General features: G+C 28.3%; 1 protein-coding gene across 3 annotated transcripts in view; it reads left to right on the forward strand.

Annotated features, from left to right (window-relative positions):
* The first annotated feature begins 1,183 nt into the window (after positions 1-1,183).
* Positions 1,184-14,397, forward strand: part of LOC122511099 (phospholipid-transporting ATPase ID) — a 77,792-nt gene continuing 64,578 nt past the window's right edge. For all 3 annotated transcript variants that reach the window (XM_043626159.1, XM_043626168.1, XM_043626173.1), the window contains exon 1: positions 1,184-1,350. In XM_043626159.1, the coding sequence (XP_043482094.1) occupies positions 1,317-1,350 (34 nt within the window). In that variant the 5' untranslated portion in view covers positions 1,184-1,316. The remainder of the gene's footprint in view (positions 1,351-14,397) is intronic.

Consider the following 14,397-nt stretch of genomic DNA (forward strand, 5'->3'; position numbering starts at 1 on the left):
AGAAAGTTTCTAAAAAAGGTGATATTACTGCAGGGGAATTTTGTTGTATTCACGTTTAGCACACGTCAACTTTATGAAAAGTTTGATACGTGTAAATCAAGGATTTTTAAATGTTAAATGAGAGTTAAAGTAGCTTTGTACTTTCGATTGACCATCGAACCTAAACGATTCTTTACTTACATACGTCATGTGTCTATTATACATATAGTATCTTAGTCCTTGATTCATAACTCTACCAAATAGAATCTAAATGTGAAAGAAAAATTAAGATTTGTCCATAAATTTGAAAATAGAATATTAAATTTTAATCTAAAATACTGCGAAAAGAAATGTCTTCTTAAATAATGATTTAACGGTCTTATTTTGATGCCAAACATAATCAGAGTTTTTACTTTTGAGAATAGAATTTGGTCATCTGAAGCATATTAGTTACGTCTTAGTTTGAGCATAACATAAATAATGTTTAATAAAATATTTAAATTTAATTTAATGAATAATTTTCATCCAATAGGGGTTACTTTCTTTTGGTTCAATTGTATAAATTTTGTAATTGAATTTAAATGGATTGAGATTGTTTTCGAACTGCAAAAACAGTTCAATACTAAATCAGAATCAAAGGTTTAACAATATGGAATAAAAATAAATAAAGTAAATTTATTGTTTGTTACAGCGAGAGCTCACACGATCACGATTGGATGATCTGTGAAGTTGAACGATTTGGCAGAAGAAGCAGGAACAGTGGCATTGCCAAGAGAAAATCGTGGAGACGAGCAGGAGGAACGGAAGGGAGGTGACCATTCACCCCACATGGACGCCACCCTTAAAATTCTCCCCAAACCCCCCACACCGGATATCCTCAATTTATTATCTATCCGCGGAATATCCCACCTGACAGGAGTGAAAACTCTTGTTAATCCTCGCGGTCGACAATCAAGGACAAGATCGACCGCGAATAATTCACATCATAAACTTTTTCTCGTTCCACTAGAATATCGTTATTATTTTCAAAATCAAAATTCAAAAACATCCAATTGTCGCTGTCTTAGAAATAAATTGATCTTCATTGCTGGCAGTGAAGTGTTGTCCAATAATAACGGGAAAAATAATTTCATTGATTTTAAATATTTGCAATTTTCCACATCACTTTATAATCATTTGAAAATTATTGATGCATTTTATAAATGCTCTTCATTATTTCGTGACGGAATTAATATTATAGAAGAGCATTGTCATTTTTCTAATTCACAACATATCGTCGTCAGAAGAATCCGTCCAAAATCGACCAAGAGAAATACGTTTTTTAGGCGATTTGAACAATGTCGCGGACTGCTGCCACACGCCCGATGCAAGGTGAGTTTTTCTTATTTTTCAACATTTATTAGAATCATAAAAAATAAGTAGAAAAGTTTCTGTATTTTTATTTACATACACATCTCAAAGCGATGACTTTTGGATAATACGAAATAATGACTTAAAATAATTATAAATGGTTATGATAATTTGTTGCGATCTGTTATTTTTCTGATTGATATCATCAAGTTAATGTTTGTCATCAGTACTTAAATTCGTTCTTAGCAACATCTGGTGTTTTACAAGGATCAAATCAAGGTCCATTTTTATTTATTATTTACATGAATGATGTTAAATGTGTTGTTAGATTGATAAATTTAGTAAACGATAACAGAAAGTATAAATTGACTTTAAATCGACCTTAAAATTTATCTGCGCTATTCCTCGCCATATAAAAGGAATGTATTTGTTATCTTCGGTTTCGAGTCTGAGACAAATGGAATATTTAACAAAATTTCATAAATTCAAAAGGTTTCAAAATTGAACGCAAAATCCAGAAGAGTTGAGCGCCAGACTTACCGATAGGATAAAAAAGCAGCAAAAGGAACAAAATCAAATCGAACATAATTAAACTCATCAATATTTAAGATTTGAAAATAATTTCTTGGATTTGATGCTCCTCATTGTCGACAAAGTTCTAATAATAAAATGTACTGTTACACCTTATTGTCAACAGAACACCTGCAAAAACCGGATAGTTGACAAATTAGTCACTCCTCATTGTGGACGAACCATCAGCAAAAGACATAAAAATTATTTATCATTAACCATATAGGTTTATACAAAGAGATTGTGTTATTTAAAGTAAAAGATGACATTTATATTTAATCACTATCTCAGATCTGGAGATTTGATAGTAGAACATACAAATTTTTTTTTTTTTTTTTATTGTTTATACTCCTGCCCTATTGGCCTTACGCACTTCGACAAGAGTTCCCGAGAAATACTTTTTTGGATTAAGCATAACCATTCTACTTTAGAAATTTTCTATATATTAACCTAATTTTTGCATCTACAGCCGACTTTATTAGGAGTACTCGCATTACGCCTGGACCACCCGTCAATGGGTTTTCTCGCCAGAGAAGAGGGAAACTGTAGAAAACCTCTCCTGAGTACAACCGGTTTATCGACAGTCGAGTTCTAATGGTGTGTACCGGACAATAATCGACGGTGCACATCATTATACCTCGACGTCAAACCTCCCGCTCAGATTGTCTCACGTGCCGGAAAAATACCAAGCCAAGTGGGCGCGAACCAAGGGTACTTATACCCTTGGTCCTTAAACGACCACCAACGCCAGGCATCTATCCGACTGAGCCAATCTGTCGGTAGAACATACAAATTTAAACATTTTATTTTATTTATTTACAACATAAGATCCCGCGATCCAAAATGGATCATAAATGGGTAACAAGACGTCGTACAATCTACTCGTGGAATGTGTGTAAAACAATATTCGATTTTGCGTAATTCTATGATAAATTTAAGATGGAATACAAAGATATATTTGGCCGTCGTATAACAATTAATAATTAGAGAGAGACCTATAATGGGGGCACATGATTATTCCCCAAAATTCAATTTCATAATATTCAAAACATCGAAATTTTTATTATCGAAACGTCAATTCACATAATTTTCAATTTCATTTTCAATTTGCATTTTGTCGAATAATCATTGATTCTAATTTTTAAATAATCGAATTGTTTTTTAACATAATTTCTATTCTGACTAATGTCTATTGGTTAGAAGTATTAAATGTTTGAATTATCAATTCGTCGAATGCTCAAAATATAGAATTGTTAATTCGTCGAATGCTCAAATCATCGAATTTTCAATTCGTCGAATGTTCAAAACGTCGAATGCTAAAAACATCGAATTGTCAAATCGTCGAATGCTCAGAACATCGAATTGTCAATTCGTCGAATGCTCAAATAGTCGAAACGCCATCTGTTCGAATTGTCAAGTAGTAGAATGGTAAAGTAGTCGAATGTTCAAAACGTCGAATCGTCAATTCGTCGAATGCTTAAAACATCGAATTGTCAGTTCGTCGAATGAATGTCGAAATGTCAATTCGTCGAATCGCCAAAACGTCGAATTGCCAAAATTTCGAAAAATTTGTTTGATTTAATTAAACATTTGTTTGTTTTAAGTTAATGTTTAATTAAATCAAACAAATTTTTCGAAATTTTGGCAATTCGACGTTTTGACGATTCGACGAATTGACATTTCGACATTTTGAGCATTCGACAAACTAACAATTCGATGTTTTGAGCATTCGACGAATTGACGATTCGACGTTTTGAACATTCGACTATTTTACCATTCTACTATTTGACAATTCGAACAGATGGCGTTTCGACTATTTGTCCATTCGACTACTTTACCATTCTACTACTTGGCAATTCGAACAGATGGCGTTTCGACTATTTGTCCATTCGACTACTTTACCATTCTACTACTTGGCAATTCGAACAGATGGCGCTTCGACTATTTGAACATTCGACTACTTTACCATTCTACTACTTGACAATTCGAACAGATGGCGTTTCGACTATTTGAGCATTCGACGAATTAACAATTCTATGTTTTGAGCATTCGATGAATTGATAATTCGAACATTTAATACTTCTAACCAATAGACATTAGTCAGAATAAAAATTATGTTAAAAAACAATTCGATTATTTAAAAATTAGAATCAATGATTATTCGACAAAATAAAAATTATGTTGAATGGTATTTCGAAATATGAAAATTATGCTAATTGACGTTTCTCAAACATACAAATTATATTAAATGGCGATTAGTGTGAATGAATTTTAGGTTATGTAGTCATTCGGAGAATTAATAGTTATGACAAATAGTCATTAACAATAATAAAATATATGTCAAAAAATTTTTCGACAAAATAAGAATTATGTTAAAAAAAAAATTCGATTATTTAAAAATTAGAATCAATGATTATTCGACAAAATGAAAATTATGATGAATGGTATTTCGAAATATGAAAATTATGTGAATTGACGTTTCGATAATAAGAATTTCGATGTTTTGAATATTATGAAATTGAATTTTGGGGAATAATCATGCGCCCCCCTATAATGTATAATAATCCGTAGCACTGGTGAATTATTTAATAGATAAAAAGATCAGGTCTAAGTCGGGTGTCATAGACAAAAATAGTTGATTTATATGGTTAGGGGCCGTCCATAAACTACGTCACGCCTTAGAGGGGGGGGGAATCATTTTTTGTGACGTTCTGTAGAAAAAATGGCGCTAAAGCATGTAAAATTTGTGACGTGGGTAGGGGGGGGGGGTGGAAAAATTATGCAAAATAGTGTGACGTAGTTTATGAACGGCCCCTTACAACTAAAAAAATTATTTATTATTTTATCGTTTTGTGGATAGTTCCTGTAGTCTACTCGCAATTGAACGTTCTTTTATTAATTTTGAAGCTAGTACACAAAGACGAATATGATTATCTTCGAATTCCGCACGTTCTGTCTCGCGATTCGGATTTGGTGCTAGTACACTGAAAAAAATACATGAGACATTTTCAACTACATCCCCTTAGTAGAGTAAAAAGTAATAAAACGAACTACTTTTTTAGTTAGTCTGGCTACTTTTGATACTTATTTTAACTGTTTTATGTTGTTAAAAATTATTAATTAAATTAATGTAATTTTATAGTTAACTTTGTAACTGCAGGTATGTTACAGAAATGACTACAGAAAGTAGTAGATTCTACTACTTAAAGTAGTTCGATAGACTAATTTTGTAGTAGTTTTTACTTCTTCTAGGAGTTGAATTATTTTCCATGTAATTTATGTTATAGGTTTTTATAGAAGATTATCAACTGTGAAAAGTTGTAAATGCAACTACTTTAAGTAGTAAAATTAACTACAGTTATCAGTTGAACTGTGTCAGGAATGCCTTTAAGTATTAAGCAACTCATCGTAGCGGGCGAGCGTGGTTAGGTGGTTAGGTTATCGGTTTACGAATGTTAGGGTCGAGCGTTCAACTCCCGACGTTTAGAGATTTTTCTCCGTTAGGTATATAGACATTAAATAAATAAGGTATAGGTAAACAAAAGTGGGTAGGGGGAAATATAAAAAAATACAACTCGATAATATTTATAATAAATTATAAATAATTTTATTTTACCATTTTCAGTAGTTGTCTTTATTACTGAGTTATCTTAGTAACTTTAACTACATATCAGCAGTTAATTCTACTGCAAAACTGTCATTGGTTCCTATTTAACTAAGAAAAGTAGTTAATGCAACTGTATTATCACTTCATTCAACTACATATCTGATAATTAATGTAAGTTCAAAATTATCTTTGGGGACTTATTGAACTAAGGAAAGTAGTTAAAAAGTAGTCAAATCTACTAAGAATTTTTTTCAGTGTATATTTCTAATCTACTTTGTCTTCTATCATAAATATTCCGTGTCTCTTCTATTTTTGCTAATCGAAGTTTAAGTTCCTCTATATCTACAATATCGTTCAAATTTTCATTTATGAATTTACAATTTTTCAATAAATTAGATACAATGTTGTATTTTATATATTTCTTACTCAGATGTTGTTGTTTTTCTGACCTTCAACCGCTTCTTTGTACACCGAAAAAAATTTGGTCGAAATCTTCAACTACTATAATTACCTAGTTGAGTGGAAAGTTGTTAAATTAATTACTTTTTTAGTTTTGCTAACAATTTTTGTGTAGTTGATTTTACTACTTTTGATGTAGTTAAAGAATAATAGTTCAGGTGACTAAAAAAAGTAGTTAAATTACAAGAACAACAGACTGTGTAGGAAAGCTAATATAATATTCGGTAAAATTGATTTCTTCGATACAAATCTAACAAGATTTACTAGTCTCTTTCGTCGATTGTTGTTAGGCACTATAAAATTTAATTTTCAAAATTAAGTGGGTGCCAATTTCGGCTGAACAACATATGGTAGCCAACATGAAGCCGAAATTGGCACCCACTTAATTTTGAAAATTAAATTTTATAGTTGAATATTTTTAATGAAGCTGAAACTTGCATCCCAGTTATCAGCATGCACTTAATTTTCCAAAACTTCTATGTTGGTTTTAAGGAAGAAAAATATTCAAGTTTCAATTTGTCTGCTCAAGGGTCATTCAACTAAACAGGTAGTTCATTTGAACTACCCTTAGCACGAAATAGCTAGACAATCGTCAACTGTGTGATTAATTGAACCATGTTGTTAATAGCTTTGAATTAGTTTTAATATATACTGTAATTACTATTGATGGTTGTTTTATTCTCTATAAATGGTTATTAGTATATAATTTTTTAACATACAATAGATGATAGTTATTCATTTGCGTAATTACGATACATTAGTACATTTTCAGAAGACAATAGTTACAGTTGACAGACACACCCTGGGGAAAATTTTATTCAAACCAAATATAATTTATTCGACTATAAAATTGTATTTGACTCATAGTCTTTTAAATTATTTGTTTTAAATACAAATTTTAACATTTTTATTTCAACCTAACAACATTTATTTGAAAGAAATAAAAAGTTTACAGTAGCAGGGTTGCCACGGACCTGGAAAACCTGGGAAACTTGGAATTGTCATGGAATTTTTTTCCAGTCATGGAAAACCTGGAATTGTCAGGGAATTTTTTAAAGCCTGATACTAAAAACACAATTTTTTTGTATTTGAGTCGTAAAAATTTCAAGTTTTCAAGTTGAAATTATACAACTTTTTGATTTGAAATTTAGTGCTTACAATTGAAATGAATATGGCATTTCTAAATTTTAGTTTCTTTTAGTCAATATCTTCCTTTAAAAAATTTTAAAATTAATACATTTTAGAAACCCAAAAATTTTATGAAACTGAAGTTACCAACTTTTATGCAATGAAAATTTTTTCTTTTGCTAATTGTTTTTTAATGTAAGAAGCCCTTTAAAAAATTGCAAGTGCATCCATATTAAGAAATAAACAATTAGCAATAGAAAAAAATTGCTTCTGAAGCGAGGAAATAATAATTTAGTTGAAATTTCGGGATATTTGGAAAATCCACGACAAAAATAATTAAAAATCACTGATTTCCGTGCCTTAAATAGATCCTCTTACAATTTTTTTAAATGACTTCTCACATTAAAATAAATAATTAGTAAAAGAAAAAATTGCTTATGAGCTGAGGAAATAATAATTTTGTTGAAATATATGGTTTTTGAAAATCCGTGTAAAAAATCAAAATTAGTGATTTCCCCGACTTCGATCTTTTGAAATTTTTTAAAGGGGTTCTAACATTAAAATAAATAAATATCAAAAGAAAAAATTGTCATTAAATAAACCGTAGGTATCTTCAGTTTCATAAAATGTTATTAAAATGTTTAAAATACTTGTTTAATTGAGGCCTTGGATCGAATAACTCGCCCGACGCTCGAAGACACGCGCTAATACCAGTCGGGTAGCAGTGAGTGGCCCAGAGGCGCTCACTGCTCACTGACTGGCAGTTGCGCGTTCCTCCGAGCGTCGGGCGAGTTATTGGATCCAAGGCCTCAATTGTAAAAAATTCTGAACTAAAATAAATTTTTAAATTTAAAGAGATTTGCTCCTCACCTTTCTTCGGAGCGTATCTCAAATAATCTCACAAATTTTAACTTAAATTTTTGTTATTAATAAAATTAAAAATTAATAACTTATTTTATTAACAATTTACTTGAAGGATTTTATATTTTTTGTCGTAATTAGCTAAAAACATACCAAAACAATTTTATTTTTGGGTCTGGAAATCCTGGAAAAGTCATGGAATTTTAAAATCGATGTTTTGTGGCAACCCTGAGTAGGTTCTGAGTCAAGTATATATATATATATCTCTTTTCTTGGTTTACTCAAATTTAGCACCTTTAGATACTTAACATTTTTTAAGTGTCTGAAAATAAAAGTCAATTCTTTTTTATGCTCTTTAAATATTAAGTTTATTTCATAGAAACTAGCAGACTATATACGGTTAGTTAATCTATCAGCCTCTGTGTATTAAACAATAAATTTATTATAAATTTTTTGAATTATTATCAAATATCAGAAGCAGTTCCTTCAGAACGATTTTAAATTCTAAATCTTGTTAAAAAATATTTTGTATACAATTATTTTGAATAAAAATTTAAAGAATTCTTTGCAGGAAATCAATTATTTTCATAAATACACTCGATTCTCGTTATAACGACGATCTCGGGACTTCAAAATCTCGATATTACGACGAAAGGAGAGGATCCTACTTCACGTTCTATTCAAACGTCAAATACGTGCTAAATTTTTCGTAAAGTATGTTTATTTATATTAAAAGTTTTTGAATTATGAAAGCAGTTTAAAGAAAAAGTAAGTATTTTTAATAATAATCGGATCACTAGATTCTTTAGGTTAAATAAATTTAAGAGTCGATTAAATTTGTCGTTTTTTTTGAGTTAACCAAAATTTTGGTTAAATTAAATTCTTAAATTCGTTCGTGTTTTTTTTGTCGTTGTATCGAGAGTTTTAATGTTCGTTATAACGAGAGAACGTTGTAACGAGATTCGTTATAACAAGAATCGAGTGTAATAAAATTCTTCAGAGTAATTTTCAATTATTTTCAAAAACTTTGATAAAATTCTTCATCAGAATTCAATTATTTTCAAAAAAATTTTACTTAAATAAACTCCTTAAAAGAATTAAATTGTATCTAAAAGTTTATAATAAAATTCTTCCCAAGAATTCAATCATTTTCATAAATAATTAAATTTTTTATATGAATTCAATTATTTTGAATAACATTTTGATAAAATTCTTTAGTGGAATTTTCAATTATTTTTTTAAAAATTTTGATAAAATTCTTTAGAGGAATTTTCAATTATTTTTTTAAAAATTTTGATAAAATTCTTTACAGGAATTTTTAATTATTTACACAACAATTTTATTTCAATAAACTCCATACAAGAATTTAATGGGTTTCAAAAAAATTTAATTGATTCTTTCCAAGTGTTTAATTAATTTCTGAAATATTAAAATTCTTCGCAGAAATTCAATTTTTTTAAATACAAATTAAAACCATCGAAAGAATTTAATTATATATTTAAAAATTTCAAGAAAATTATTCAAAACAATTTTTCCAAAAATTTAATAAAATTCTTTATAAAAATTAAATTATTTTCACAAATAATTTAATTCTTTAGATGAATTCAATTATTTTAAATAACATTTTAATAAAATTCTTCGCAGGAATTCAATTATTTTCAAAAATTTTTATAAAGTTCTTTATAAAAATTCAATTATTGTCAATACAATATTGAATACTGAATTTCGAAAAGAGCTCAACTCCTGTGAGGAATTTTATTATTTTTGAAAATAATTGAATTCTTGCAACGAATTTTTGTTACATTTTTTTTTTAAATAATTGAAATCTTGTCAAGAATTTTATTATTTATGGAAATAATTGAATTCTTGCAACGCATTTAATTACATTTTTTTTAAATAATTGAATTCATTTAAGGAATTTAATTAAAATAGTAGATTTTAAAAATATTTGAATTTCAGCGAAGAATTTCATTATTTGTGAAGTGTAATTAAATTCTTGAAAAAAAATTTTGAAAATAATTACATTTTTCCAGGAATTTATTTAAAATTGTATTAAAAATAATTGAAATCCTATGAAAAATTTTATTATTTATGAAAATAATGGAATTCTTACAACGAATTTAATTAAATTTTTTTAAATAATTGAAATTTTGTAAAGAATTGTATTATTTATGAAAATAATTGAATTCTTGCAACGAATTTTATTGAATTTTTTTAAAATAATTAAGACTCTGTAAAGAATTGTATTATTTATAAAAATAATTGAATTCTTGCAAAATTTTTTTTAAAATTTCATTTTTCGAGGAATTCTTTTAAAATTGTATTAAAAATAATTGAAATCCTATGGAAAATTGTATTACTTGTAAAAATAATTGAATTCCTATGAAAGATTTTGTTAAAATTTTTGAAAATAATTTAAATCTTTTTTGAAAAATGTTATGGAAATTTAAATTATTATAAGTTGTTGAATTTCATAAATGTTTGAATTTGAAATTTTTTCAAAATCTTAATTCCTATGGAATAATAATATGATTAAATATTTATTTAAAATTGAAATTATTGGTGTTTTTGAATAATTTTACGCAATTAAGGAAATTCGTAACTAAATGTAATACAGAATATTTTTTGAGTATCTAATTATTTTTAGAGTGAATCCGAAATTTTTTAGGGTCAGGAAAAAATTCAACATTTTGTCTGGAAATCAGGGTAAAAACAAAATAAATTTTTTCTGGCTACCCTGTTGATGGACATGAAAATAAAAATATAAATATGATTTGATTTTTATTTTATATTAAATTCATTTACATATATCAATTCAGATTCAAAGAAGGACAACAAAATAAATGTTAGTTCTGTATGAACAATCCGATTGATGTCAAAATAAAAATCTTTTCTCTCCGTATAATAAAACAAAATAAATCTAAAAATTTCGAAAAATTGCGGGCATTGGACTTTGTTATTTTTGTAGATATACATTTAGCGCCAAGTGACGACGCTCCGAACTGACGACGTGAAAGTTCGTCAGCGACTAGACGACGTCAGCCTTGATAACTTGATGACACAGAGTCGCGACACTTTGTTTCTTGCGAATCTCATCTTTCGCCATTGTGTGTCTCTCTCTCTCTTTCTCTCTCTCTCTCTCTCTCTCTCTTTCTTTCCGTTAAATAAAAAAAGAACCATATTTTATCACAACGAAGGATCACTTTGATAGATGATTAAATACAGGGAAATCTGACATACCGACGACGTCGCCGACGAACAACAACGACGTCGACGACGCCGACGCTAAAGCCGTGACTCAAGGGAGATGAGAAACGGGCAATCAGAAAAAGATAGCTTCACGTCCATACAGTGTGTATAAAAAATATAGGGCTAATCACTCCCTTCTTTTTTGTCGAAGGCAAAAATTCTATCCAAAGAAAAAAAAATAAATAAATGAAACGTGAATTGAAAATATGTCGTTCTTTAGAGACAATAAATTCACATCGAATATTCAAAGAACATGAAAGAATTTGTCGATTTAGCACGAGTGCAGGTGGCGAGAGAAGTTCACTTGTGGTGAGTGCGGCAAGTGCGGTGTGTGTGCGTCTCTATATAATAATTGTCGTTAACGGAGGCAAAATGACAATGATCTGTTAATTGCAAAAAAGAAAAATAGTTACTTTCGAAAGCATTCCCTCGCTATAGCTACTTTCATTTTTTTCTTCTACTTTCTACAATTCTTTGTTTATAAACTCCTATTCTTGATTTCGATGAATATTTTTCACTAGTTTCGAGAAAATTTAAGTAAACTTTTGTGAAAGATACTTCCGAAAGTAACTAACATCGGAAAGTAAATCAGAAATAAGAATCTAAAAGGAGAAAATTAACATTAATTTCTCTTTCATTAATAATTGTGCAATAATCACTGTCGCCGCTCTGTCTACAATCGTTTGGTAAACGAAGAAGCGTTTTATCGATTGCCAGGTCCTACACCTTAAACTCTTCCTGACACTCTCGCTTTTATTTTAATTTTCCTTATAAATAGTTTAGTAATTTGGAATTATTTTTATTTTACCATTTCCTGTTTTTTCTTTTTTTTAAATTTATATGAAATTTTTTTTTGTGGTTTTGTTTTATTTGGTACTTTTTCTATAGTTTTTTTTTAGTGCAAGTTTACGGTATGCATATGGGTATAGTTATATGTGATAGGGTAACATTTATATATTACGTGATCGTTGTATGAGACGACCTTAAAAGTATGTTTCACCTGAGCATTTGTATTGCACACCTTTAATGCAGATAACTGCATATTCACGAAGTTGAAGTCCACAACGTTGATCAACGAAAAAAATTTATTTAATGCATTCAAGTATTATTTTTAATTTATTATTTAATTGTAAAAAATAATTATTATCAAAATATAAACATTAGTCTTTCTTTTCTAAATATTTTTGTGTTAATATTGCTGGGTCATTTTTAATTAATTTATTAAGTGAACAATTTTTTTTTCGTTGATCAACGTTGTGGACTTCAACTTGGTCATATTCTATACTTTTGCGCGGTGTTTGACATCGCAAACTTGCAATGAATCATGCTTCTTTTATGTATTTTTTTACACCTAGCTTATGGAGTTTATCAATTATAGTAAAGATGAGAAACTATGCAGTTTACGTATTTTGAATATTACGGATTTAACCTTTTTTTTCTAAATATTTAAAAGTTTTATGTTCTACCATGTTAATTTGAATCAGTTAAAAATCATGGGTTTGACTGAAAATTAGTGACTGACTTTTTGCTACTGAATTAGTTCAAAATAACTGATTTTCAGTAAAAACTAACTGAAAAATTAGTTCAACTTGACTCATTGAATCTGTAAAAAAAATGTACTGAAACATCAGTTATTTATTAACTGACAATCAGTTATTTTTAACTACTTATCAATAGAAATATTACTATTTGAATTAGTAACTAACTTTTTGCTTCTAAATCAGTTATTTTTAACTGATTCAAATTTAGAGAGTAATTTAATGAAACTGAAACATGGCACCTGTTTTGGAAATTAAATATTTTTTATGAAGCTCAGGGTTGACGCAGGTCAGGGAATTCCAAGAAAAGTCAGGAAAAATAGAATTGATCAGGAAAATCGGGGAAAAGTAAGGGATTTTTATTAAAGTACTGGAAAAAATTAAATTTCCAGGATTAATAATTAGTTTTATTTAAGAAGAAAGAAAAACGAAGGCATTTAGACAAAGATTCATTTAATGTTACTCCAACGTTTCGAAATCCACAGATTTCCACAGATTTTTCTCTACTATTTATTATATATGTCTTATTATTTATTATATTTTGCTTCCTCATAGAGGAAGGATTGTATTAGCAAAATTTTCGATTGTGATTTTTTGACATATTTATAAACTTTTTTTCATTATACCTAATCTTTTAGTATTTTATGCACGAATGGGCATTGCCCGTATAAATGTTATAAATAAATAAAAAAAATTTTTGATGTAATTTTATCTCAGAAGTCCAAAAAGCGGATTTTAAATTAATGTCCCGATGTGTGTGTGTACTAACATTACATTTGCCTTAATATCTCAGAATGAGAAAGAGCTAAAGGCCTCAATTTTTTTTTAAATTGTAGGTCTCCCCGGGGGACATAAAATGAGAGTATTTTCAGCCCGATTCATGAAGTTCAACTATTTTTTTTTGCATTTTTCATTTTGTAAAAAATCTTTTTTTGACCATAACTTAAAAAAAAATGTTAGGACAGCTATAAATGTTTTTCTTTAGTTTTCTAGAGTTTTTTCAAACGCATCTTTTGAGCCTTCATTGAACATTTTTCGTCTATATTAGCCAGAGATATTAAAGTTTTAAAAATCTAAATTTTTCGAAAATAACACTTTTTTGAAAATTTTGTTGAAAAATATAAAAGTAACTTTAAAAGTATCATTACCAACTTGTAGAGCATTAAAAAATGCTTCGATTGTCCTATTTTTTTTAACCTGATTCGGTCAGAAATTATCAAATTATTGATATTTGAAAAATCAAAAATTGTGGAAAATATCATTTTTTCAACATTCTTGTTTATTAACTTATGTGTAATTATTCAACTATTATAACCATCTTATAGAATATATAAAAACATATTTTTTGGACCAAGATTTAATGATTTTTAACTCTTTTATAAAAATTAATTCTTATATTTCAATTATTATTATTTCTATGAGGAAGCAAAGTGTTCATGAAATAAACACCAAAATTATAAAAATGTACAACTTGTTTACTAAATGGATTATTAACTAATTTTTAATTCTGTATGGCTCCAATGTATGAGTGTAATATTTTTATTTTCTGACGAATTTTAATTATTTATTTATAACAAATTTAATTTCTGACTGTTGATAAATTGACTCCCTGAAGAAAAAATCTGTGGATTTCGAAACGTTAAAGAACTCGGACGT

This window comes from Leptopilina heterotoma, unplaced genomic scaffold, assembly GCF_015476425.1.
Source record: "Leptopilina heterotoma isolate Lh14 unplaced genomic scaffold, ASM1547642v1 Lhet_121, whole genome shotgun sequence".
Lineage (NCBI taxonomy): Eukaryota > Metazoa > Arthropoda > Insecta > Hymenoptera > Figitidae > Leptopilina > Leptopilina heterotoma.